Source organism: Anolis carolinensis, chromosome 1, assembly GCF_035594765.1.
Source record: "Anolis carolinensis isolate JA03-04 chromosome 1, rAnoCar3.1.pri, whole genome shotgun sequence".
Classification (NCBI taxonomy): Eukaryota; Metazoa; Chordata; class Lepidosauria; order Squamata; family Dactyloidae; genus Anolis; species Anolis carolinensis.
The window spans coordinates 323,361,252-323,385,076 of record NC_085841.1 but is presented as its reverse complement, the minus strand read 5'-3'; the positions used below and the strand labels follow the sequence as shown (position 1 = coordinate 323,385,076).

The 23,825-nt window shown below is 36.7% G+C and overlaps 1 protein-coding gene across 1 annotated transcript in view; it reads right to left on the bottom strand.

Annotated features, from left to right (window-relative positions):
* The window catches only part of scfd1 (sec1 family domain containing 1), a 50,190-nt gene that overhangs the window by 22,267 nt on the left and 4,098 nt on the right, over window positions 1–23,825 (bottom strand). The window contains exons 3-14 of the mRNA XM_062968240.1: window positions 19,995–20,083; window positions 19,245–19,335; window positions 16,492–16,614; window positions 13,320–13,407; window positions 12,682–12,771; window positions 11,668–11,723; window positions 10,714–10,799; window positions 10,244–10,343; window positions 6,163–6,302; window positions 5,864–5,954; window positions 4,565–4,638; window positions 3,335–3,416 (exon numbers count right to left, since the gene is read on the bottom strand). Coding sequence (XP_062824310.1) covers window positions 3,335–3,416; window positions 4,565–4,638; window positions 5,864–5,954; window positions 6,163–6,302; window positions 10,244–10,343; window positions 10,714–10,799; window positions 11,668–11,723; window positions 12,682–12,771; window positions 13,320–13,407; window positions 16,492–16,614; window positions 19,245–19,335; window positions 19,995–20,083 — 1,110 coding nt within the window. The remainder of the gene's footprint in view (window positions 1–3,334; window positions 3,417–4,564; window positions 4,639–5,863; window positions 5,955–6,162; window positions 6,303–10,243; window positions 10,344–10,713; window positions 10,800–11,667; window positions 11,724–12,681; window positions 12,772–13,319; window positions 13,408–16,491; window positions 16,615–19,244; window positions 19,336–19,994; window positions 20,084–23,825) is intronic.

The following is a 23,825-nucleotide window of genomic DNA, read 5'->3' as shown; positions in this document are numbered from 1 at the left end:
CCTGATAGGGATTGAATGTGGTACAAACTCTAAACAAATTCACATGAAAGATGTCCACCTTTAACCATTATAACATTATGTGGAAGCTAAGTCCCTTGTTGGTTTAAGGTCCAAGACAACTGTTTTTCAAATACCCTGTATTCACAAAAAGTAAGCTCCCGCCCAAAGCCTGGCTGGGCAAGATGGAAAGGCAAAATTGCTTCTATCAAAAGCCCAAAGGTCTTATATAAAACAAAAAGAGATTTTTGTGTGTGTGAAGTATCAGTGTAGAATCTACCTTCTTTTACATTTATGATACTACTCTATTGCATTCTCCAATAGGAACGAATGAGAGGGAGTAGATATTTAGGACATTTATTGATATTATCTGAAAAGGCACAGCTGCAAGTTTAAATATGGTTTTCTCATATTAAAGGAAAGTTATAAAGCTTTTCTGTTGCTATTTATTTGCTGGCAGTCTTTTCCTTAGTGGTCAGAAGCCTATCAATAATTATTTCTATTCCTTAAAATAAACTTGAGAGAAAACTAAATAAAGGCATGAACCTGAATTATTGCTTTTGGAAGCCATAATGAATCCATGAAAAATTCAACAGAAATCAGAAGCTTACAGATTAAAATAAGGAAATATTATACTTATGTGCTTATTGCTTATGTTTAAGTCACACTGAAAGCAGTGGGAAAGAAAAACGCATAAGGTTGCCCAGAACAGCAGTCCTAGACTGTTTCCAAGAAAAGCAAAGTCATATTTTTTTCTTGAATCTATCAAATTCTGGCTATATTTTTGAATTGCCAAACTCTTAATAGCTTAAACAATTAACTTAAAACAAGGTTTCATTTCTTCTGAGCTTTGCTAATAAATATTTCCTAATCCATCTTGGGAAATATTGGTATGCTTTTTCCAGCATTTTGCTCAACATTGAAATATGCCAAAAAACTGCCAGGACCCCTGAATTGGTGATTAATCTCAGAATTCCTCTTGCTTTGCCTTCAAAAATGATTTAAGGAAATGTTGAAAGCAGCTGTGAATTGGACTTCAGGTTTGACTATTAAAAAAATTATTTACAAATTAATTTCTACAAAACAAAATTAGCAGATCAGGCTATGTTATAGTATGTATGTAATGTAAGTAACACATCAAAGATCCACTCGAAAGTACAGGGTCACAATTTGACATTACTTACATCGTGTTTACATATGCATCTACAGTACATGTATTCTGCATGCACAGGTATATAAACTTTTGAAGCAGGCTTAAAAGAAGACATGGTATAATCCCAAACCCACATAGTCTGTGGGCCACGTGCAGTAGGTCATCATGTTTTTTTGTGTGTGTGGTCCTCCCCAATGGTAGTGGGCACCGCCGTTTGGGCAAACAAATGATCAACAGATCAGAAAATAGAAAGTAGGTTGTTGATAGGCCCTTACAAAATTGCCATAAATGTCCTAAGCATTGAATTGTTGACAAGCAGATCTCGATCATAGCCCTACTATGATGACTCACTATTATACTTTTATTTTCCCTTTTTTGGTATCCGCTTGATAAAACTTGAAGAGATATATATATTTTCTTGGAAGAATCTTTCATTTTAAGATTCAGTGCATACTCATCATTTATTCTACCTCGGCAGTGTCAAACACATCTAATTCTGTAAGGACATCTGATTTCGTGCCTTGGAGGGGGAAGACAGTCAACTATAAGTATTTCCAAACCACATCCTGCCTTGGATTTTGACTGAAGTCCAAAGTGAAATGCTGCTGCAACTGCTCTGCCACCACCTTCCCAGAAAAGGAGATGGGTGGGTGAAAAACAAAGCATCAAATACAGGGTCAACTATACCTACAGCAGTAGTTCCCATGGAAATCCTGCGCTGTTATTCAGTTATCTAATAAAACTGTAACAAAATGTTCTATCCCAAAAATGACAGGAAAAGTGATATGGTTGTCACTTCCAAGGGAAACCAAGTGCCAAAAGTATGTAAGCAACTAAAACATTTAAAATTTAAAATAGATATACTACACTAGCTAGGCATATTAAAGAAAACAAAATTGTAATTTTTGGTTACATAAACTGAGTATTAGATATTTCCAAATTTCAAATTACTCTCTGCAGTTATTCATAACATCCAGTAACCTCTTTTCAGGATGGAAATAAGTAAAAGCATTTTTTACTTTCATATTTGTAAACAATATTTGATTTATATCCTGCTCTCTTCCAAAACAGAGACTAACTGTGCTCTTAGCAACATCATGATACACTAACATGGAATCCCTATATCACTCAAGACTTTCGATAATCTAAAATGCTCATATTTCTAGTCCTTGACTGAAACTAAAAATCTTAAAATCAGCCTCAAATTGTTGCATTCAGCTGGGAATCTATTACATCAGTCTCCTTGATCTAGTAGAAGCTTTCAAGATGTGTTTTGGGTGACTCTGAGGGCCCCTCCACGCAGCCATATAACCCAGAATATCAAGGCAGAAAATCTCACAATATCTGCTTTGAACTGGGTTATTTGAATCCATACTGCCATATATTCCAGTTCAAAGCAGAAAATGTGGGATTATTTTCAGCTATGTAGAAGGGGCCTCAGTGTTTCTGGAGTTCGTTATGCAAATTCCTATGCCCAATTCTAATAGGTCCCTCCAAATGTATTGTGTATGTTTCAGTGAAGAAGGAATCACTAAGGTCATTGTGTAGTTCTGTTGACAGAGTCCAGGGATCAAAGAGCTTTTGATCAGTTGAGGGGCAACTAATGGACACCACTAAATGCATATAGCTTAAATAAGTGTTGACTCCTTAGGGGGGTATTCACTGTAGCCTGCTGCACCTCTTCAAAGCCTGAAAATCCCGTAATCAAACAAAAGGTCCCAGTATAGGTTAAGTATTCCTTATTTCAAAATCCAGAATGCTTCAATATCCAAAACTGTCCACATGGGTGGCTGAGGTAGTGATGCCTTTGTTTTTCGTAGTTCAATGTAAACAATTTTGTTTCATGCACAAAATTATTAAACATAATGTGTATAAATTATCTTCAGGCAATGCATGTAAGGACTATATGAAACATAAATGAATTTCGTGTTTAGACTTGCGGTCCATTTCATTATGCATATGCAAATGTTCCAAATATGAAACAATTCTGGTACAAAGTGTTTTGTATAAGAGATACTCAATCTGTAAATGCAAGCATGAGGAATACAGAGTAAGAATTATAGTTTTTTTTAAATTAAATATTCATATAATTGCTATTATTTAATTTTTTTTTACAAAAATACTTTTTGTCTGCAAGTCCATTAAATAAATATTAATCAATTTCAAAATATTAATTCTTCATACCTTTATATGTTCCAGAACAGCTGTTGCCACATTAGTATGCAGATCTATGAGTCTCTTCTTTTCTAGAAGCTCTGGAAGAGAGCTGAAAACATTACATACAAACTATCTGGACATATTTTGTGTTCCAGTTCAACTTTGTATTTACTACTACAAATGCAAGCACTACTGACAGTAACTTGGGGTTCATGTACACTGTAGAATTAATGCAGTTTGACACCACTTTAGCTGCCGTAGTTCAATGCCATGGGGCAGCTCTTGAAGAAGACTCAGAAACTGCAACTGAAACAGTATGGAGCTTGGCTTCTGGCTGGAATATCACATTAATCTAATCTGACTCCAACAATCACAGTTTCTATTTCTCTATATTGCCTTGCCTTACATTAAGGTGCTATGCAGTATTTAGATATGAGTGCTATGTTTCTAGTATGGAACATTCTGTGGATGGTGGAAAAGAATATCTCTCAATCACATGGGATGTGTTCCTCTTGTGCCAGTTGAAGCCACATCATCTTTCTTTCATTATGAATCCTGACATTCTCTCTTCCTTCTTCAAATTTTTTTATCCTGCCTTACCAGTTGCAGATCTTTCAGAGTTTCTTCCTTCAGGTTTCATAAATATATCTTTCCCCACTCCCTCTATCTTTCTGAGGTCTTTGTTACTTTACAACTTTTGTTTTTAAGTTAAAACTACATTTTCTTGCTTTTTAACTTCAAAAAACAACAACAGTATCTTCCTATCCCCATTTGGCTTGTAATCAATCAGAAATGGTGTTGAAAGCTTTCTGACCAGTTGAAGCTTATTAAAAAGAGATAGTTGGTTGAGGCTGCAGTACAGTATGATAAAATAACAAAGCTGCATTTGTGGCCAAAAATACAGGTGAATTAAAGTTCCTTTCCTTCTTCACTCTTGCTCTGATTCATATTCATTGTTTCTATATTTCTCTATATGTCAGGTCTAATACCAGTAAGGTTTTGTAATGAAACTGAGGAGGAGAGACAGAAGTCAACAATTACAATGAAAGAAATCATATATGACTTCTGACTCTGGAACTAGTGCAAGACGATATAACTAATGTGACTGGGATTGCTTCCCTGAACCACTAAAAATAATATTCACAGTGAATAACATCTCATTCATGGGAGAATCAAACAAGTGTTCTTACAACTGAATAATTAATTAAATGTTAAGCCTTTACCAGACACTTAAGTCTGTTTCATTAATATACTTACCTAACAGCTGATGTTAGTTTAGCGGTGTTATCAGAAAGCATGCTTATTGCTCCTTCATCTTCACCTTCTAGCCCCTAGAAGACAAAAATAATTTCAAAAACAACCATTATACATACATTAATACAAACAAAATTTTAAAACTCACATAGGATGTCTTAACTTATATAAGCAAGGACTCTTTGTTCAGTGTTGCACAGCCTTTAAAGAAGAGCTTGAGGTATAATTATTGGTGTCAATTAACTAGCTAGAAGCTGTACACCAGCAAATATTTCTGTCCAAAGAAATTATTAAGGAATCAGAACTGCTCTGCGAAAGGCATTTTACATACGTAGAGTTTAGATATTGCAGAGCACATTAGATTTAAAAATTCTAGAACTTGAAAAATATTGCTCTATAGCCTCTAAGAATATTACTGCTCTCTGTCAATCCTAAAAAGTACCATCAAATATCATTAGGCATTTCTCTGCACAATCCTTTAAGGCTTAGGCTCTGGTCTTCTGGATTCCAAATCTCTATTATTTATCTGTCTTCCTCCAGGAAAAAGGTGAACGCTTTTTCTGGTCACGTTTTGTCCTAGACCCACCTGATATAAGATTTCTTGACATTTTAAGAGCCACTTTCTTGTTTTCCTGGCATTTGTTTTTCATTCCACTACCTTTTCTACATACTTTTTTGATTCTCTGTGCCCCTTGGCTCTTTGCCTTGGCCTCCTTTGTGTTGATGACCTTTTTCTTACTTCTTAAATTACTCTACAAAGTTACCCCTGTTGTTTTGGCCAGTAAGGTTTTCATTTCAATAAAACTTTTCTCATAAAATTTGGAATGAAAATATTTGGAAAGTTTTGCTCCCTGGGCAACTGGAATATTAAGGACCATTCCAAGCCATCACATCAGCTCAACTTCAGTAAAGTTCATCAGTATCAAAGGTTCACTGCCACAAGCATACTCCAACACAGATTGTGAATGAAGATACTTGCAAGTTTGCTAAACCCGTTGAAAAATTGTTGCCAGTATTATTTCTGTATAGCAGTACTATTTTGCGTACTTTATATATTTTGTAAGCTCTTCTGCCTGTTTGCAAGGGCACATTCAGTAAGGAATATTTTTACACTTCATTAATTTAAATTATATGTCATCTGGCACTGCTGTGAGGGAAGGGAGGGAATGTAAATGAAATCCAGTTTAATTCTAGAATTATTCAATATTTTTCTTCTAGTCCATCTTTTAAAATATCAGTAGTTTTTAAAGCACTAAAAAACTCCAAGCATAATGTTTTAGATTAGATCAAAACAAAACTTACCATTATGCTTTTAAGTCTCTTTACTTCGTCTTCTTGAGCTCTGTAAGATTCTAGCTCTTGTTGAACTGACTCTGCCACTTCTGGGAAAGGACTGAAGAAACATATTGTATAGATAATGTTTGTATCTGCAATCTGTATTACAAAATACAACTTTTCAAACTGATTTTTAGTACTTTCTGTAATGAATTCTACATTTTTATTGTAGTCCTTTCTGTAACGTATTCTACATTTTACTGAGTACTGGTGTAAATACAAATGGATGAGAATAGTTACTTGATTAATTTAAATATTCAACATACCTTCCTTTGTGTTTCTGCCAGAATTTATCAACTGCAGTTAAATCATACGACTTTTTATTTTTTTTCTTTGGTCTAGCACCTGCTGGGGAATTTTCCATTCCCGAACACTCTTCCAAAACAACTCTGTTCAAATGAAAATCCTGCAAAAGAATATTGATAATTACTTTCTAATATTAGAAAACAGATCATCACCAATACAAAATCAGCTCATTAAAAAGCATTATTATTATAGTTAATGTCAAACAGTAAAACAAAGGAAATGAGAAACTATTTCCGTTAAATATGGCTTTCTAGGTCCTGGGATTCCTCTTATTTAGTTGTTCTCAATCTGTGGGTCCCCAGAAATCCTAACAGCTGGTAAACTGGCTGGGATTTCTGGGAGTTATAGGCCAAAACACGTGGGGACCCACAGGTTGAGAACCACTGCTCTTATTTGTAAAATTTCTCACATATAGTATATGAGCATACATAAGTTGACCCCGTGTATCAATTGAGGGCAGGTGGGGGGCCCAAATAATGTTTTTAGATATAACTCATGAATAGGTAGGTCACTCCAGGAAGAGAGGACAGCACCAATACTGCTTCAGGAAGCTGGTCACTCCTGGCCACCATATCCCTATCCAGGCATTTAAGAAGGCCAGAAGTGGTGCCACAACAGAGAGAGGAAAAGGGGTCGGTGCTTCTTTTAGGTTTTCCCAGGATGGACTAAGTTATTTTTTGTCACTCTACTCAGAGAAGGACATGGTTTCTTTATATATATATATGAGTTAAGGTACAGTATTCTCACTGATTCATGGATAAGTTTGGGGTTGCTTTTTTAAACTAAAGTTTCTAGAGTTATACATGAGTATAAAGGTTAATGCTTAAGAAAAAGTATTCTTAAGGGCAACAACTGCTTCTGTGTTTCTAAGGAAATCCTTGGAGAGAGGAACACTAGTTTACCTCATTTTGATTTTGTGAATGATTTGTAACTCAGAATAACTCTGAAGATGGAGGGCAAGTGGATGTGAACAAATATCACAGGAATGTCCATTTAACTCTACCCCTACTCTGAGAACAGTGTGTTCTGTACTTTTATAGCTTCAACCATCTGATTCACTGCCTCTCACAGAAATGCAATTCTCTGCATGATCAACCCTTTTATTGGGAAGAATTGTACCATTATTACCTAAACTGACAAAAGCGAGATAAATTTGTTGTTGATGTCCTATTTGGTTCAAAATGATACAATTCCCCTAGTTTGCTGACAGGAAAACAAAAACTGATTTATGTGAATGTAACTCTTCTTTTTCTTCTCCTTAGTATCCTGTTTTTTCTTTCTAAAAAGTAGAAATTCAAAGTGGCTCAATTTATTGAATCTCCATTCTAGAAAGCTAAATTGTTATGTATTTTCCCATTACAATTTAGCATTCTTTCAAAAAGGATAAAATGTCCCCAAATAAACTGCACTGATTTTGTGATGTATCATGCATATTTTACTGAGTACAAGTCACTGAATTTATATGCTTTTTCTTAAAAAATTAACATTGGTCTGATATATTAATTCTATTTTGAAAACTGTTAAGGAAAAGGTTTTTAACAGTATCTGCTTTCTAAAATAGTTTTCTAGAAAAATGAGTTACAGAACACTAGTTTGTTTAAAATAAAAGGTAGATGCCCTTTTGTCCAGTAGACATATAATTACTATTCTGCTTGTAGGAAGCACACAAATAAATAAGTTTTGGTTGTCTACCAACCTAGCTATAGCGCCGATGGCTGTTCTTCTCTTTCGATTTGTCTTTCTTATATTTAGAAATGGTTCAAAAATTGTTTTGAAACCTGGTGGTGCCAAACAAGAGCTTCAGCTAAAGGAGTTACCTATTTACAGTAATGGAATGAACACCTGTTTAACAATGACAGATCTAATTTAGTTAACCATTGGACCGCAAGTTCCAATTCCTGAAGAGAAAAAACTTCATTTTTGTAGTCTGGCAATTTGATATAGAACAGTATTGCTTGTATAAAATACAGTACTTTAATGAGTTCTTCATTATTATGAATGAGATCCCTGAAGCTATGAGAACAGGGGTGATTTTTGGCTTGTTATAATTTTTGTTCATTATAAATGCATTTAATTGGTGTATACAATAAGAGAATTAATTGGTATACACAAAAAGGGAATTTAGTCATATACTATAGATCTATATTGCTTATTTTAGGGGGGAAAACCCAAAACTTCTCCCATATCTTCCTTTTTAATTTTATACACAATTTAAAAATTATTTTTTTGAATGAAATAAAAACACGCAAAATTATTAAACTGAACCATAAGCAGTGGTATTGCCAGCTACCAATGTGGATAACTTTGGGGCATTTAGATTTTTCGATTAAGTAATACTCAACCTGTACACGGGGAGTAACAGTGTAGTAAAGAATTGTGAAAACCTGTTGTGAGACATTTTATGTGAATATAAGCCCTTGTATTTTCTGGTTAGAGAATTGTGAATCCAGTTGCTCAGGCTGGTGTATTGGTATCGAATTCTGCCAAACTTGTAAGCCGCCCTGAGTCCTCTCGGGTGAAAAGGGCGGGATAGAAATGATGGAAATAAAATAAATAAATAAACCTCAACAAATGAAAGTACAGTAGAGTCTCACTTATCCAAACTAAACGGGCTGGCAGAAGCTTGAATAAGCGAATATCTTGGATAATAAGGAGGGATTAAAGAAAAGCCTATTAAACATCAAATTAGGTTATGATTTTACAAATTAAGCACCAAAACACCATGTTATACAACAAATTGGACAGAAAAAGTAGCTCAATACGCACTAATGCTATGTAGTAATTACTGTATTTACGAATTTAGCACCAAAATATCATGATCTATTGAAAACATTGACTACAAAAATGGCTTGAATAATCCAGAACCTTGGATAAGCGAGGCTTGGATAAGTGAGACTCTAACTGTATAAAATAATGTTTTGTTAATGTAAATGATACACTGAAAATTCTGAACATGGTAACTGTTTAATAACATAAATTTAAAATACAACTTAAAGCAATTTTTGAAAACTATTTTACAATTTTTTCAGTGTATATTTTCCAGTTTTTACAACTGCAAGACTATCCTGTCTTTCTCTGAAGTATCTTAATATGTAACACGTACACCCTCTTGTGGTGATAAAATGAACAAAAATGAATGGAAATTTGAAGAAGTGTTGTAATGTCTTCTTATGAAAGAAAAGGCCAATCTGTGCATACCTTATTACAGAAATAATAGTCAAGGTGTTTGGGATTACAATTCTCATATTCCCTAATTACTGACCATGCTACTCAGGATTGACAAATTCTACTATCCAAAACATATGGTGGGCCAAGGAATTTATTAGGATACTCTGAGCAAGTAAAAGAACCAATAAAAGCAAGGGGAAGCTAAAAGGTAAAAACATTTCTCTGCCATCCGGCGTTTATAAACTGACAAAGTCTGGGTTTTTCAAGGAAGTTTGAGTGGTATTTCAAGATGAATATAAAGTTTTAATACATTTTAATATTTGATGGTTTAAATAGCATGGCAGGGGGTTGGACTGGATTACCCTTTTGTTTTCTATGATTTTATGAAATTGTTTAATTATTATTTGATCTTATGTTTATAAGTAACATATATTGTTTTTAATTAACATTGTATTACATTTCTTGTTAGCTTCCCTTGAGTCCCTATAGTGGGAGAAAGGCGAGATACATATAAATAAACAAATAAAAGTGCCAATTGGACTAGGAGCTCTCAATCTTTAATCTTCTAATTGTTTTATACAGTCTCATGGCCAATAATGATGAATTCAGGGAGCAGAAGCCCAACATATTGGGAAGATTTGATGTAGAGAATCACAGCATTAGGTTATACAAGTGAGATGAGAAGTCCTTCCCATCTGGAGAAAACATTACTTTGGGGGAAAATTATTTATCTTTATGAAGCAGAAAATAAAACTACTACACATTTTTCATTTCTTCTGTTTGGGAAGAAACTATTCCGAACTAAACTGCTATATTACAAACCAGGCAGAAAAAGAAAAAAAACTTACTTATTACTATTAATATTTTGCTTACCAGCACATCATGCACTAAAGCTTGGTAGGTCCAGGTGTGGTGCAGAGGAGTTGCCAAATCTATGTTTCTATCAACAAGTACTAAAAGAGGTCTTTGGAAACTGTAAATAAAAACAAGTGGTTAATATCTGAAGGTATACCTACATTTCTGGATAATTCTTATCCAGATTGTCTTCAATGTTGCAGAACTGTCATACTGAAACATAAAATATGCTTCTATGTAATTCTGGTTTTTACAGTCCTGAGAACAGTCTCTATCTGCAATGAAGCTTCAAGTTTTACAGCAAGAAGCACATCGTTTCAAAAACAATTTCAGTGTTTAAAATCCCATTACAAAATGTTCAGTTTTCAATAAATAGTTGTTAGTACCAAAATAAAAATCAGCAGTGCTTGTTAAAAATTAATGACATGCCGCAAGCACAGAAAGCCCAAATGCCTGTATTTAGTTTCTGAAAAACTAAATATTGATACCTGAATTGTCCAGCCCCAAGTGTGTCACCCGTGAAAAGGCTGTTTCTGGCATCTCTGAGGTTCTCTCGGAGTTTCTTATCTAGTTTCTGTAAGAGATTGGGCAAAGCATGATTGGTTGATACTTATCATTAATGTACATTCTTGGATGACCAGAGAACTATCCATGTTGTTCCCCATGTGCCAACATACAAGGCATGGCTCCTTTCAGCTCAGCATTATGGCCATTAATTTCTTTTAGTACTCTATCTTCATCTTTTGGGAGAACAGTTTCCAAGATCACAACAGAAATTGCAATCTCCACCTTGTGGTTTTAAGTCCATAATCTTTTTTCTATACAGATATAATTTATGGCTGCACCCCATTAACAATTTTTATTTAAAGGTGCCTCCCATTCCAATTCTATGAATTCTCTAAATTTGTCTGGTAAAGGAATGTCTTCTCCTTTGGAAGTAGAGGTTTTCAGAACTGAAACTATTCTGCGTTCCTTTAGATCTATCTCATTATTTGACTGTTAGGTTTTGTCCGCTTACTCAGTCTTCAAGTCTAACTATTGCTTCCTCACGCAGCATGAAAAATGAAAATCTTTCTGGTTTGTTTTTCTCACAATAGAGAAGGAAATCTGAACTCTAGATTCTTTCTTACATTTGTTGAAAAATGAACAAATCACTAAAGACCTAATGCAATTTCTCACCAGTTCTCATGGCACAATGCTCTGGGAGCTGTAGTCTTATGATGGTTTTAGCCTTTTCTGGCTTAGTGTGCTGGTGTCTCAGCAAACTACAAATTGCACTGAAAATGGTGTCAAACTGCATTAATTCTACAGCGTAGACGCATCTCAAAAAGAAAACAATGCTCATCCTCAGAAATAGCCAAAACCACCAGAGAGACAATTCAGTTACAATAATTTCACATTCTTTCCAATAATTATTTTAGCTTGCATATTTCACAACTCACCACAGCTACCATTTCTGCTGCTGTTCCTCTTGAACATCTGATTATTGGAATAGCCCCTGTTAAAAATAAAATAATAAAATATATATAATATAGCACACATTTTTGAAGGTGGATGAATTTTATATGGTTGATATTCTCTGTAAATTTATGAAAGAAACATAGCTTAATCATATTTAAATCAAGTTTTATATAATATTTTTTAATGCTGAGAAGTGCCTTTATTTTATTTAAAGACTGGTGAATGGGGCATCTCAAAAACATTTGCTAGGCAGCTTCCAAAGGCCTGATATATATCCTTGTTTCTTCTTAGGAATTTAAAAATCTGATACAGGGTTTACTGTATCTGGAAGGAACCTATGTCACCGTCACATTTTTTTAAATTATAATGTTACAGTTTGCACCAAATCATATTAAATGCATGATTAATATCCACTTAACCTGGAAACTGCCTCCTACATGGTTTTTATTCCAAATTATTTAGTTATCCATGGGAAGTTCTGAACCACATGCTGCAGCCTGATGTTTTTCATTAACCAGAATCCTCTTCCTAGGCCTAACTAAAGTAGGCCCACTGAATCAATGGTTTTTATCTATGCGTTGACTTACTATTCAACAATTCATTAAATAATTCTACTCCAATTGGAACTAATAATCAGGATTCCAGCCATCATTTTTTAAACTGGTACTGGCTGCATTAGTAATTTACAATATTAAAAGTGGCACTATACCATGAGCATGTTTTAAACATCTTGAATTATTTTACATCTTCAATTGAAAAATAGTCTTTTACCTCCTGCCTCTGAAATTGGCACAGCTTAGTATGAGAATTGTTATTCTGCTTCATGCAGAATGTTGGAAACCAGGCAAGAGGGGGAAATATGATGTTTATACTGGGCCTCTATAAGGTAAAGTCGTCTGCCTCATCCTGCTCTCCCATGTTGATCTTATATAAGACTTAATGCAAAAATACTGCTTTCTTTACCAAAGGAGATTTTTAAAAGCCTTCAAACTTACCAAGTGTAACAAAAAAACAGAAAAGACTGTCAACAATTGTGTCCATGATGGTCTCCATTTCTGTATCTGTTATATCTGGTCTGTTAATGGCTATAATTTTAATAACAAAAGGAGAAATTATTCACATCACCATCCGCGACAGACTGTGTACTATTAACCACAAGCAAACTATTCTAGATAAATTGCTCACAGCACAAATAGACAAAAGCAACTACTTGAAATACACTTTGCATTATTCTGGCCCTGACATCAGAGATATATTTAACATTCTGAATCTATGAAGTTTCTTTTATCTATGAAGCTAGATAGAAGTAAACACTATCTGCTCCAGTTGAAAGTAACAATCCAATTTCTAAGAATAAAACAAAACAATCTGAGTTAGGCCAATACATTATATCAAGATGGGGAACTGTGGTTCTCTAGACATGTTTAATTGCAAATTCCACATTATCTCACTACGGGCTAAGGCTAATGGCAGTTATAAGTCAGTCTCAACATCTGGAGGATCATAGTTACATTACCACTATATTGTATAGAAGCCTAACAAATTGGGATGAAAGGCAAATTAAAAGATTTAAGAAACACTGACTTAAAATACTAAGCATTAAATAAACTAAATGTTTTTACAGTCTACTTACCACGATATGAAACAAGCTCCTTATTTTGATTGCACAGTACAAACATATCATCTTCCAAAGTAATGAAGTTGAGATATTGGTCAAAAACCTGTATTCCAAGACAAAGGGACCATTATTAAGAACCATGTGTAACCATGACTGATTTAGCAAGCGCTTGTGATTTACTTCTTTTAGTTGATAAAGGCTAATATCCATCTGTGGCTTTACGTTTTTAGAAATAAATTCCACTTGAGCTAGTCAGAACATCTGGTTTTAACCTTCCTTCACAAAATATGCCCCTGAGAGTTAAAGTGCAAAGTCCAGAGCAGAAAAAAATATATAATAGAAAAAATGGTAAAAACTGGGTGACTGCCCTTACACAACGGTGACACCGTCACTGCCAACGAGCCTATAAATATTATAATTTTTCTGTATGAAGCAGAGAGTGTTTGATGACCGGGACATCCGTAGAGATACCAAGGTGCTTGTTTACAAAGCCATTGTCCTCCCAACCCTGCTCTACGCCTGCGAAACGTGGACTGTCTACAGACATCACACCAAACTCCTGGAGCGTTTCCACCAGCGTTGCCTCAGGAAAATCCTGCAAATCTCTTGGGAAAACAGGCGGACAAATGTCAGCGTGCTGGAAGAAGCAAAGACCACCAGCATTGAAGCGATGCTCCTACGCCATCAACTCCGCTGGACTGGCCACGTTGTCCGAATGCCCGATCACCGTCTCCCAAAGCAGTTACTCTACTCTGAACTCAAGAATGGGAAACGGAATGTTGGTGGGCAGGAAAAGAGATTTAAAGATGGGCTCAAAGCCAACCTTAAAAACTGTGGCATAGACACTGAGAACTGGGAAGCCCTAGCCCTTGAGCGCTCTAATTGGAGGTCAGCTGTAACCAGCAGTGCTACAGAGTTCGAAGAGGCACAAACGGAGGGCTTAAGGGAGAAACGTGCCAAGAGGAAGGAGCGTCAAGCTAACCCCAACCGGGACCGCCTTCCACCTGGAAACCGATGTCCTCACTGCGGAAGAATATGTGGGTCAAGAATAGGTCTCTTCAGCCACCTAAGAACCCACTCCCAAGACACCAAGGATGGAAGACAACCGTCCTCGAGCTACGAGGGATCGCCTAAGTAAGTAAATATTATAATATGTACAGTACATATAAATATTATTAGAAATTTATAATTAATGATGAAACAAAGTTATTTCAACTATTTGTCCATCTGGCTGCATGTACCTTTATTTATAAAATACATTTTAAAGAGAGAGAAAAACTCAGGTAAAAGTAAATAGGAAACAAATGAGTTAAAATTACCTCTGACCTTGATACTACTATAAGTAAAGACACCCAAATAATTTGAATTATTCAGTGTAATTGCTTTTTTGTAATTTCCTCTTACATATTTTGCCTCCGACACATATAAAAAGTTCTTATCTATATCTATCTAAATCTAAATCTAATCTAATCTAAATCCATAATAAAAGCGAAAACCCGTATGTGTGTATGTGGCACGGATGTCTGCTCACACAGACAGCCTCCACAAACAGGCTATAGTTCCCAGGGTTAAGAATCCAGCAAGTCACCCTTTTCCACTGACATTGCGGTGACAGCGAGCGCCATGAACATGCAGCCCAGCCCCTGCCAATGTCCTTCCCAAACACTACAGGCCACCACCCAAGGAATGCTTTCGTTTGGGGACCATTTCATCCTAGATTTTGCTTTTTCTTCCACCACAGGCAGGCATCTCAGGGTTCTCCATTGCTGTGGAATTTACATGGCCCCGCCCACTGCCCTTTCCTTTCCAATCTCTCTGCATAACAAACAGAGCAGAACTGAGCTGCAACTAAACTTACTGGAGGAGTTTAGGGATTGACTCCACATGCTTGAAGTTGTAGTTCACCCTGCATCAAGTCAGAGCACTGTCACTCCTACTGGGGAATATAGAGGAGTTGTAGTTCACCTACACCCAGAACGCTATGAACCCAAACAATGATGGCTCTCGGCTAGACTTGCCATGCAAACCTGATATGCCCAGATTTGACTACTGGTGGGTTTGGAGGGGAACTGGACTGGAAGTTAAGGAGTAGTAGGTACTGGGATTTATAGTTCACCTGCAATGAATGAGAATCACACTTGGCACACAGAGCCCCCATAACCAATACAACATATTGGATAAGTTTGCGGAAAGGGGAGTTATAGTTCACCTGCAACCAGATAAACACTGACCCCCACCGACAAAGCACTAGGAACAAACTTTGTACAGAGAAACCTCATGACCAACTGAACATACTGCAGGGGTTTGTGGGAATGGGCCTTGATTTTGGGAGTTGTAGTTAACCTGTATCCAAAGACCACTGAACCCAGCCAACAATGGATCTGGACCACACTTCACACACAGACTCAACATAGCCTGCTGTGGATACTGACAGATGTTTTGGGACAATTGCCCCAGGAATCTGGGAGTTGTAGTAGTTCACCCCCATCCAGAGAGCACTGCAGCCAGGCGATGACCAGCCAACAACAGATCTGGACCACACTTGGTACACAGATCCAAAATGGCCAACTTTGAATACTGGCAGGGTTTGGGGAGGATTGACCCATAATTCTGGGAATAGTTCACTCCAAACTGAGAATACATAACATTCAAAGACAAATAATGCCTTTTTCAAATAACCCAGGCATAGCTGGGTCCCCAAGCTAGTGCATATATAAAAGCCAATTCAATTTCAACAGTATAAATTGAGGAATTATATGATCAATTAAATAATATTGAAATATTGGAAACTACTACTGTAAAAACAATCCCATGGTTCGGAAGCATGATTCGGAACAGAGGTCTGATTGTTTCTCATCTTTCTTTGATTATAGGTTGCGAAATGCAGTCCATGAATATGATAGTATTCACAACCGACTGAACAAGACAGACTGTGAGGTTCACAATGAATAAAAGACTGAAAAAATTACTCTTGAAATTATGGGTGCAAACCTTCATAAATTAAGACATTTTGAAATCCATTATTTTGGACTAGTTTCAGTGTTTTGCTGAATATTATCTTGATATAAAGACATACGATATTTCTGTGTTAGGCGAAACTTGCAATTCACGAATGTAATAGATTCATTACTAATGTAATGGATTCATTGATATGTATATCAATAAAATTGCCATTAACATACAATACCTTAGCAACTTGCGTTACAGCACTGGCACCCAAAGCAGCATTTGCAATATCTTCCAGTTTGCTTCTCGAAATAGCAGAAATAAAATTTAAAAAGTAAGATTCATACAGTTGATTTCTAAGATCCTAAAAAAAGAAAATGTTAATAAAATGTTAATACTATTCTAAAATGAATACAAAGTAATCTTCTTAAAATTGAACATCCCATAAAATACCACAGCAGTGTGCCCAGCTGAACACTTTTATTTTGACATAAGACTTGATATCCAACACACACATAAATAAGAAATTCAGGGTGAACATCCAAACTACACACACACATACACTTTACAAACTGGTGCAATTAGGAGACAGACATCTTTGCTACCCTAAAACTGCTTTGTGTCCAGTCCTAAACTCAGTTTTGGCATAAGACACCACTAAAGTGGCCAGTCCCTTCCCAGTACCAAGAAATGTATCAGTACACAACTGAAGGAAACCACCACAAATGAAGCTGTGAGATAGCAAAATCATGCACCTGTACTTCCAGGAGAGTCCTCTATTAAATTCTGAGGACTGCAAAAATCCAACATTTTATTTGGGCACAAAAAGCTTTGAACATGCTGGCTCACACCAAGGGCAGGCATGATACATATGAAGGAAAAAAAATTCATGGGGCATACCTTAAACTAAGCTGTGGGACATCACAAACTACAGATTGAGGTAATTAGGTAATTTTGGCATCAACTTTGTTTTAGCACAAGATACTGTCAAACATTAAAAATATATCTTATATGTAAGTTGACTTTATGTATAAATTGGAGGCAGGTTTTGGGGCCAAAATTATGGATTTCAATATAACCCATGAATAAATGATGGACCATTCTGTGGAGAAGAGAGGCACCAATACCGCCTCAGAGCCAGTTGCCCTGTCCTCCATTTCCCCACCCAAAGAGCACTCAAAAAGTCAAGAAATGGCACCATGGTGGAGAGTACAGAGGCCACCATTTCTTTTACGTTCTTTCAGGATGCATAAGCTCTTGTCTTTCACTACTTTACTCAGAGAATAAGATGTTTACTCTTTTGATAAGAGTTAATAGTCACATTTAAATTAACCCATGGATAAGTCAACCCAGGTTTTTGGTGTTTTTTTTTTAACTAAAATGTCAAGTTTTATACATGAGTATATAGGGTAGTTAAAACCTCAGCAACAGGCAATAAATGAATAAACTAAGGGTATTAAATTAAAGCACTGAATAGAATGATATGATACATGATTGTTTCAGCAAGTGGGGTCAACCGGTGGTGAGCTTATATTTTGCTCCTAGATCAGTGGTTCTCAACTTGTGGGTCCCCAGGTGTTTGGGCCTACAACTCCCAGAAATCCCAGCCGGTTTACCAGCTGTTAGGATTTCTGGGAGTTGAAGGCCAAAACATCTGGGGACCCACAGGTTGAGAACCATTGCTCTAGACTGTTTTTTTATTTATGTACCAGAGAAACCATTGGTAAAGGAGTCAGTAGGAAAAGAAGAAGGCTGTATTACAGGTGGATAGACTTGACCAAATAAGCCATAGTCTGAGCCTGCAAAATCAGAGCAGGACTGTTGATGACATGAATGAGAGATCTTAGGACTCTCATTCATAAAGGTGCCATGAGTGATGACAATTAAAATGGATGCCTGCCATAGATGTGGGTGAAACATCAGGACAGAATACTTCTGGAACATGGCCATACAGCCAGGAAAACACACAACAACCCAATTAAAACTTTCTCTTGATACATTTACACAACATGTTTTAGCTTTGGTTTGCAGCTTCATCATTTAATATTCTTTCCATGCACTCCATAAAACTTTTCAGATGATTGCATTTTAATAGCTAAACTTCTGCATTCACTGTACAGGCTCATGCATGCATGATGGTAAAAAAAGTTGTTGCAATCTGTTCTAAGTTACATCATTTCTGCCCAGGCTAAGTTTTAGTAGGGCTTAGGCTGAAGCTTGGTTGAAAGCAAGCAAGTAGGAAGATGTGTAACATTTCTAATTCTAACATTCTTAATTTTGTTAAACTTTGAAGATTATTTGGAGCAACATTCCATAATCAGCTTTCTATTTCAGTGATTTGGATAAACACATGAAAGTAGACAATTCATCTTGCCTCATCTATTCAGTTGTCTCAAGTCTATAGACAGAGTCAGCATATGTTAATTAAACAATTATTGATGACCAGCTTTTGTGGATTACCTTTGTTGATATCAGAACTCCTATATTTACTTCTACGAACCATGACATATGTTTTAAAGTTGAAAGTGGTCTTTTGCAAATAACAGGCATGATTTTAATTGATTTTTATATTTTACAGTATTTTACATTGCTCTTAATATTTTAAACTTGTATTTTTTGTCTCCATGCCATCGTGAGAATTACCTTAAAGGCATAAAAATATTTAAATAAATAAATGGAATGAATTGAAAATGTATTTTCAAATGGCAGGGAAAGAAAGGGAATGGGGACACAAGACCCCATATCTGATCTAATTTCAACTGTATACTGCTAAGAACATTCAACTTTTGTTGTAAAACACTATCTGACAAGAAGCAATAATTTACTCAGCACTAGACAGATATAACCCCAATTTAGTGGAAGTTCTGCTTTGGAATGAAACCATGTTTATCTTTTCAGTTGTTATATGTCTATATTTATGAATGCATGAGAGTACTTCTAGATTACACATTCAAGACTTAGCTCTTACTGCAAATGTTATACAGATTAAACTACCTGGCACAGCCTGTCAACATTTTCCTCAGTTGGCATTACAAAATATATCGCTGGAACATCTGGAATGGGGTCTCGATCTGAGTGCAGAAGACTACAAATAAAAAAACTTCATTTATGAACAGTTTAGTTTCTGTAAATCCATTCTCTTGAACAAAAACATATATTCAAAGAATTCTAGATAAGATTAGAATACAAGGCCCTGTAATTTGCTAACACAGAGCTATTCCAATCTATTCTCTTTCCCCTGTCTCCTTGTAGTAATACAGAAAACATAGGTTTTACATTACTTAAGATTAACCAGAGCATCTTTAGAAAAAAAGCATAATATATATTGTGCACAACAAGTCTGAAACAAACAATTAAAATTGTGCCATTCCAAGTTATGTAAAGATATTTAATATGTCTTGAAAAAGTATGCTACTTGGGGGCCAGGATGCAGAAATATCTTTTTTTTTCAGGTTGTTCTCTTAGTATATTACTGAAGTACAAGTTTTCTTTGGGTTTTCTCTTAATTTTGTTAATCAGTGTAATGGAGCCAAGCTTGCCCTTTTTTATGGAAAAAATTAGCATGTATATACACGTCAGACCTTCAGCTCTGTTCATTATATGAGAGAAAGTGAATCTGAGAATAACCAGCTTGTTTCCTCATACTGATGGTTTGCAATATGTGATGTGCAAACTTTAATCACACATTTTCATGCAGCATACAAAGTAACAAAAGCATAATGAGTATATACATCAGATACATACAGGTGGAGAGTAATGCCCATGTCTCTTAATTCTTTCACTGACAATAATGGAGATATTATATCTTGGCCAAATCTGTCATAGATAAGAACCTGTAATAGAAAAAAGTTAACAGAATATTCACTAGGGTTGAATTCATCCTAGACAGCTTTGTATGCACTGTTTTGCCACAGAAAGTAGCAATTACAATGGATATTGAGAAAGAGATCCTTCTATCCTTAATCTCTGCTGTTATTAAAGATCTATCTATATGTTGTTAATGATTTATTTTTGATCTTTGCTGTTGCTAAACAGATAGTTGTCTTTCAAGCTACAATTATATACAGTACTCTCTGTCCTACAACATTAAAATCTCCTTCAAGGAGGAGAAAAGACACACACCTTAAATTTTGAATCCTTCTTTAAAACCTTACAGAAACTTCAGGGGCTGATCTGTTTCTGAAGTCAGAGGAGGGAAAACATGAGGGCATGACAACAGAGGCCCTCAAGACATGTCCAGATACTATACTAGACAAAGTCTAACACTAATCTTGGAACTGGCATAGATGATGATTTACATCCTGCTTTTTTGGCCATGATTAGGGCTCAAGGAAGCCCACTATTTAAAAAATACAGTTAAAATGTATGAAAAGTACAATACAAATAAATTAATAAAATATTTTTAAAATTCACATTTGAATAAAAGAAAATGCAATTTAAAAAGATCAAATCTCTTAATAAGAGTTCTTTTGAAACAATGCAATATGTTCATTAAAAACTTTGTTTTAAAGGTCTTTCTGAATAAAATTTTTTTAGCATTTTGATCGAAAAACAACAAGTTAGGAGCCAAGACCTTCTTCTGCAAGCAGACATTTGGTAAAGAATAAGGGGAATCCTGTTGGGGAAGTGTTGTTGGGATTCTGGGGTGGGGGTAAGTTTTAAAGGCTATTTTAAGTGTATCTATTATATTTTAATATGTTTTACCTTAATCCACACTGTACTATTTACAGTAACTGTTTTTTAACTTTTGTATTGTGCTTTTAAATCTATGGCCAAAGTGTGGGATTGTTAGCCGCCTTGAGTTCATAGAATCATAGAATAGTAGAGTTGGAAGAGACCTCATGGGCCATCCAGTCCAACCCCCTGCCAAGAAGCAGGAAATCGCATTCAAAGCACCCTCGACAGATGGCGATGCAGCCTCCAAAGAAGGAGCCTCCACCACAGTCCGGGGCAGAGAGTTCCACTGCCGAACAGCTCTCACAGTCAGGAAGTTTTTCCTGATGTTCAGGTGGAATCTCCTTTCCTGTAGTTTGAAGCCATTGTTCCGTGTCCTAGTGTCACGACCCAGGCTACAGAGCACCAATAACCATACACAGAGGCCAGAATCTATCTAATATCTTTATTAAGGAAATATATAAAGTTAATAAAAGCAAGTGTATGAAATAGTCCAGAAGTAGACCTTTCAGGAAAGGTCAAAATTAGTCCCAAGAAACAATGTCCAATATGAAATATTAAGGTCCAAAGTTGTAATCCAATAACCGAAACACTCACTTGCCAGGCAAGTGAGGGGAGATGACAAGGTCCTTTAGTCCATGAACTTGAGCAAGGCTAGGAAATAACTTGATACTTGGAACACAAGGCTTGATTCAAGGCAACAAGGTAACGAGGAGCAAGAACAAGATCCGTGGAATTACTTGGCAAAATCCGGAAAACAAGGCAAGGCTGAGCCCTGGAAAACAAGGCAAGGTCCGTGGAGGTAAACAAGGCTGGAAACGGGAACGAAGGCTTGGAAACAGGAGCGAAGGCTTGGAATCAGGAACAAGGCTTGAAACAGGAACGAGGCTTGGAAACGGAGCGCGCTGTCCACACACAACTTACTCCAGTAGCTGACGAATTGACTCCGCAAGATCCCCTTGTGGGTAAAACACCTAAATAGGGTCTAGTTTTCCCACCAAAGAGCAGTTCTCTGGGGAACCAGAAACGAAAGCTAATCTCTGAGTCCAGATGTATGACTCCTTAAAGATTCCCATGGAAAGCAGGCTTAATCAGCTGAATTCTTAGCAGCTATCCTAGCACTCCTGCGAGAGGCCGCTTGAACTCCTCTCTGTTGTTTACAAAACTCGTGGCGAGAAAACACAGGAGATTTAGGCTCAGGGCTTGTTTGACAGACTTCTGGAAGACAAATCTCTTGCAGGTGCAAGGTTCCCAAATCTGGCTGGGAAGATTCCAATTCTGACTGAGACGGTGAAAAACCCAAGTTCTCCTCTTCATCTGGCACTACAGTGCCATGAGCGGGACTACATGGCCCATGACTCATCACACCTAGTCTGCAGGGCAGCAGAAAACAAGCTTGCTCCCTCCTCCCTATGACTTCCCTTCACATATTTGTACATGGCTATCATGTCTCCTCTTAGCCTTCTCTTCTGCAGGCGAAACATGCCCAGTTCTTTAAGCCTCTCCTCATAGGGCTTGTTCTCCAGACCTTTGATCATTTTAGTTGCCCTCCTCTGGACGCATTCCAGCTTGTCAACATCTCCCTTCAACTGTGGTGCCCAGAATTGGACACAGTATTCCAGGTGTGGTCTGACCAAGGGAGAATAGAGGGGGAGCAGGACTTCCCTGGATCTAGACGCTATACCCCTATTGATGCAGGCCAAAATCCCATTGGCTTTCTTAGCAGCCGCATCACATTGCTGGCTCATGTTTAACGTTGTCCACAAGGACTCCAAGATCTTTTTCACATGTACTGCTGTCTAGCCAGGCGTCCCCCATTCTGTATCTTTGCGTTCCATTTTTTCTGACAAAGTGAAGTATCTTGCATTTGTCCCTGTTGAACTTCATTTTGTTAGTTTTGGCCCATCTCTCTAGTCTGTCAAGATCGTTTTGAATTCTGCTCCTGTCTTCTGGAGCGTTAGCTATCCCTCCCAGTTTGGTGTCGTCTGCAAACTTGATGATCGTGCCTTCTAACCCTTTGTCTAAGTCGTTAATAAAGATGTTGAACAGAACCGGGCCCAGGACGGAGCCCTGCGGCACTCCACTCGTGACTTCTTTCCAAGATGAAGACGACGCATTGGTGAGCACCCTTTGCGTTCGTTTGCTTAGCCAATTACAGATCTACCTAACCATAGTTTTGTCTAGCCCACATTTTACTAGTTTGTTTGCCAGAAGGTCGTGAGGGACTTTGTCGAAGTTCCCACAGAGAGGAAGGCAGAGCATAAACAAAATTATTATTATTAATAATAATAATAATAATAATTTTGATCTCCCTGAGAAGGAAGTTCCAGAGTCTACAGGCAGCCACCAACTGTACTTGCAATGGTGTTGGAACTGAGGTTCTCCTTATAATCTCAAGCCCAGGTTAACTCATAACTGGTCTGTCAAATAGTCATATATAGGGGCTTTATAGGTCATGAGCAATAGTGTAATTGTGCCTGGAAAGCCAATGAAGCTGTTGCAAGAAGGAAGCCGTATGATCCCTACAGCCAGACCCGATTAGCAATCTGGTTGTAGTTTTTTTGGACCAACTGAAATGTCCATACATTCTCTAAATGCAATCCCATGTAAAGTGAACAGAGGCAATTGGCACACAAGCTTTAAATGTGCAAAAGCACCCCTGGCATCACAGAAACCTGTGTCTCAAGGTTCAAATCTGTGTATACAAGCAGATTCAAACTATAACCTTATTTCTTCAGCAGTATGGTACCTATAGCTAACAAAGGCTGAATTTCACAATCTGACTCACCTGGAGCACCTCTGTCTTGTTTGGAACAAGTTTAAATTTGTTTGTCTTTGTTCAGCCAATTATTGATAAAGACACTGCTTTAGGACCAGAACAATCTTCTTGGCTTGGGGTAT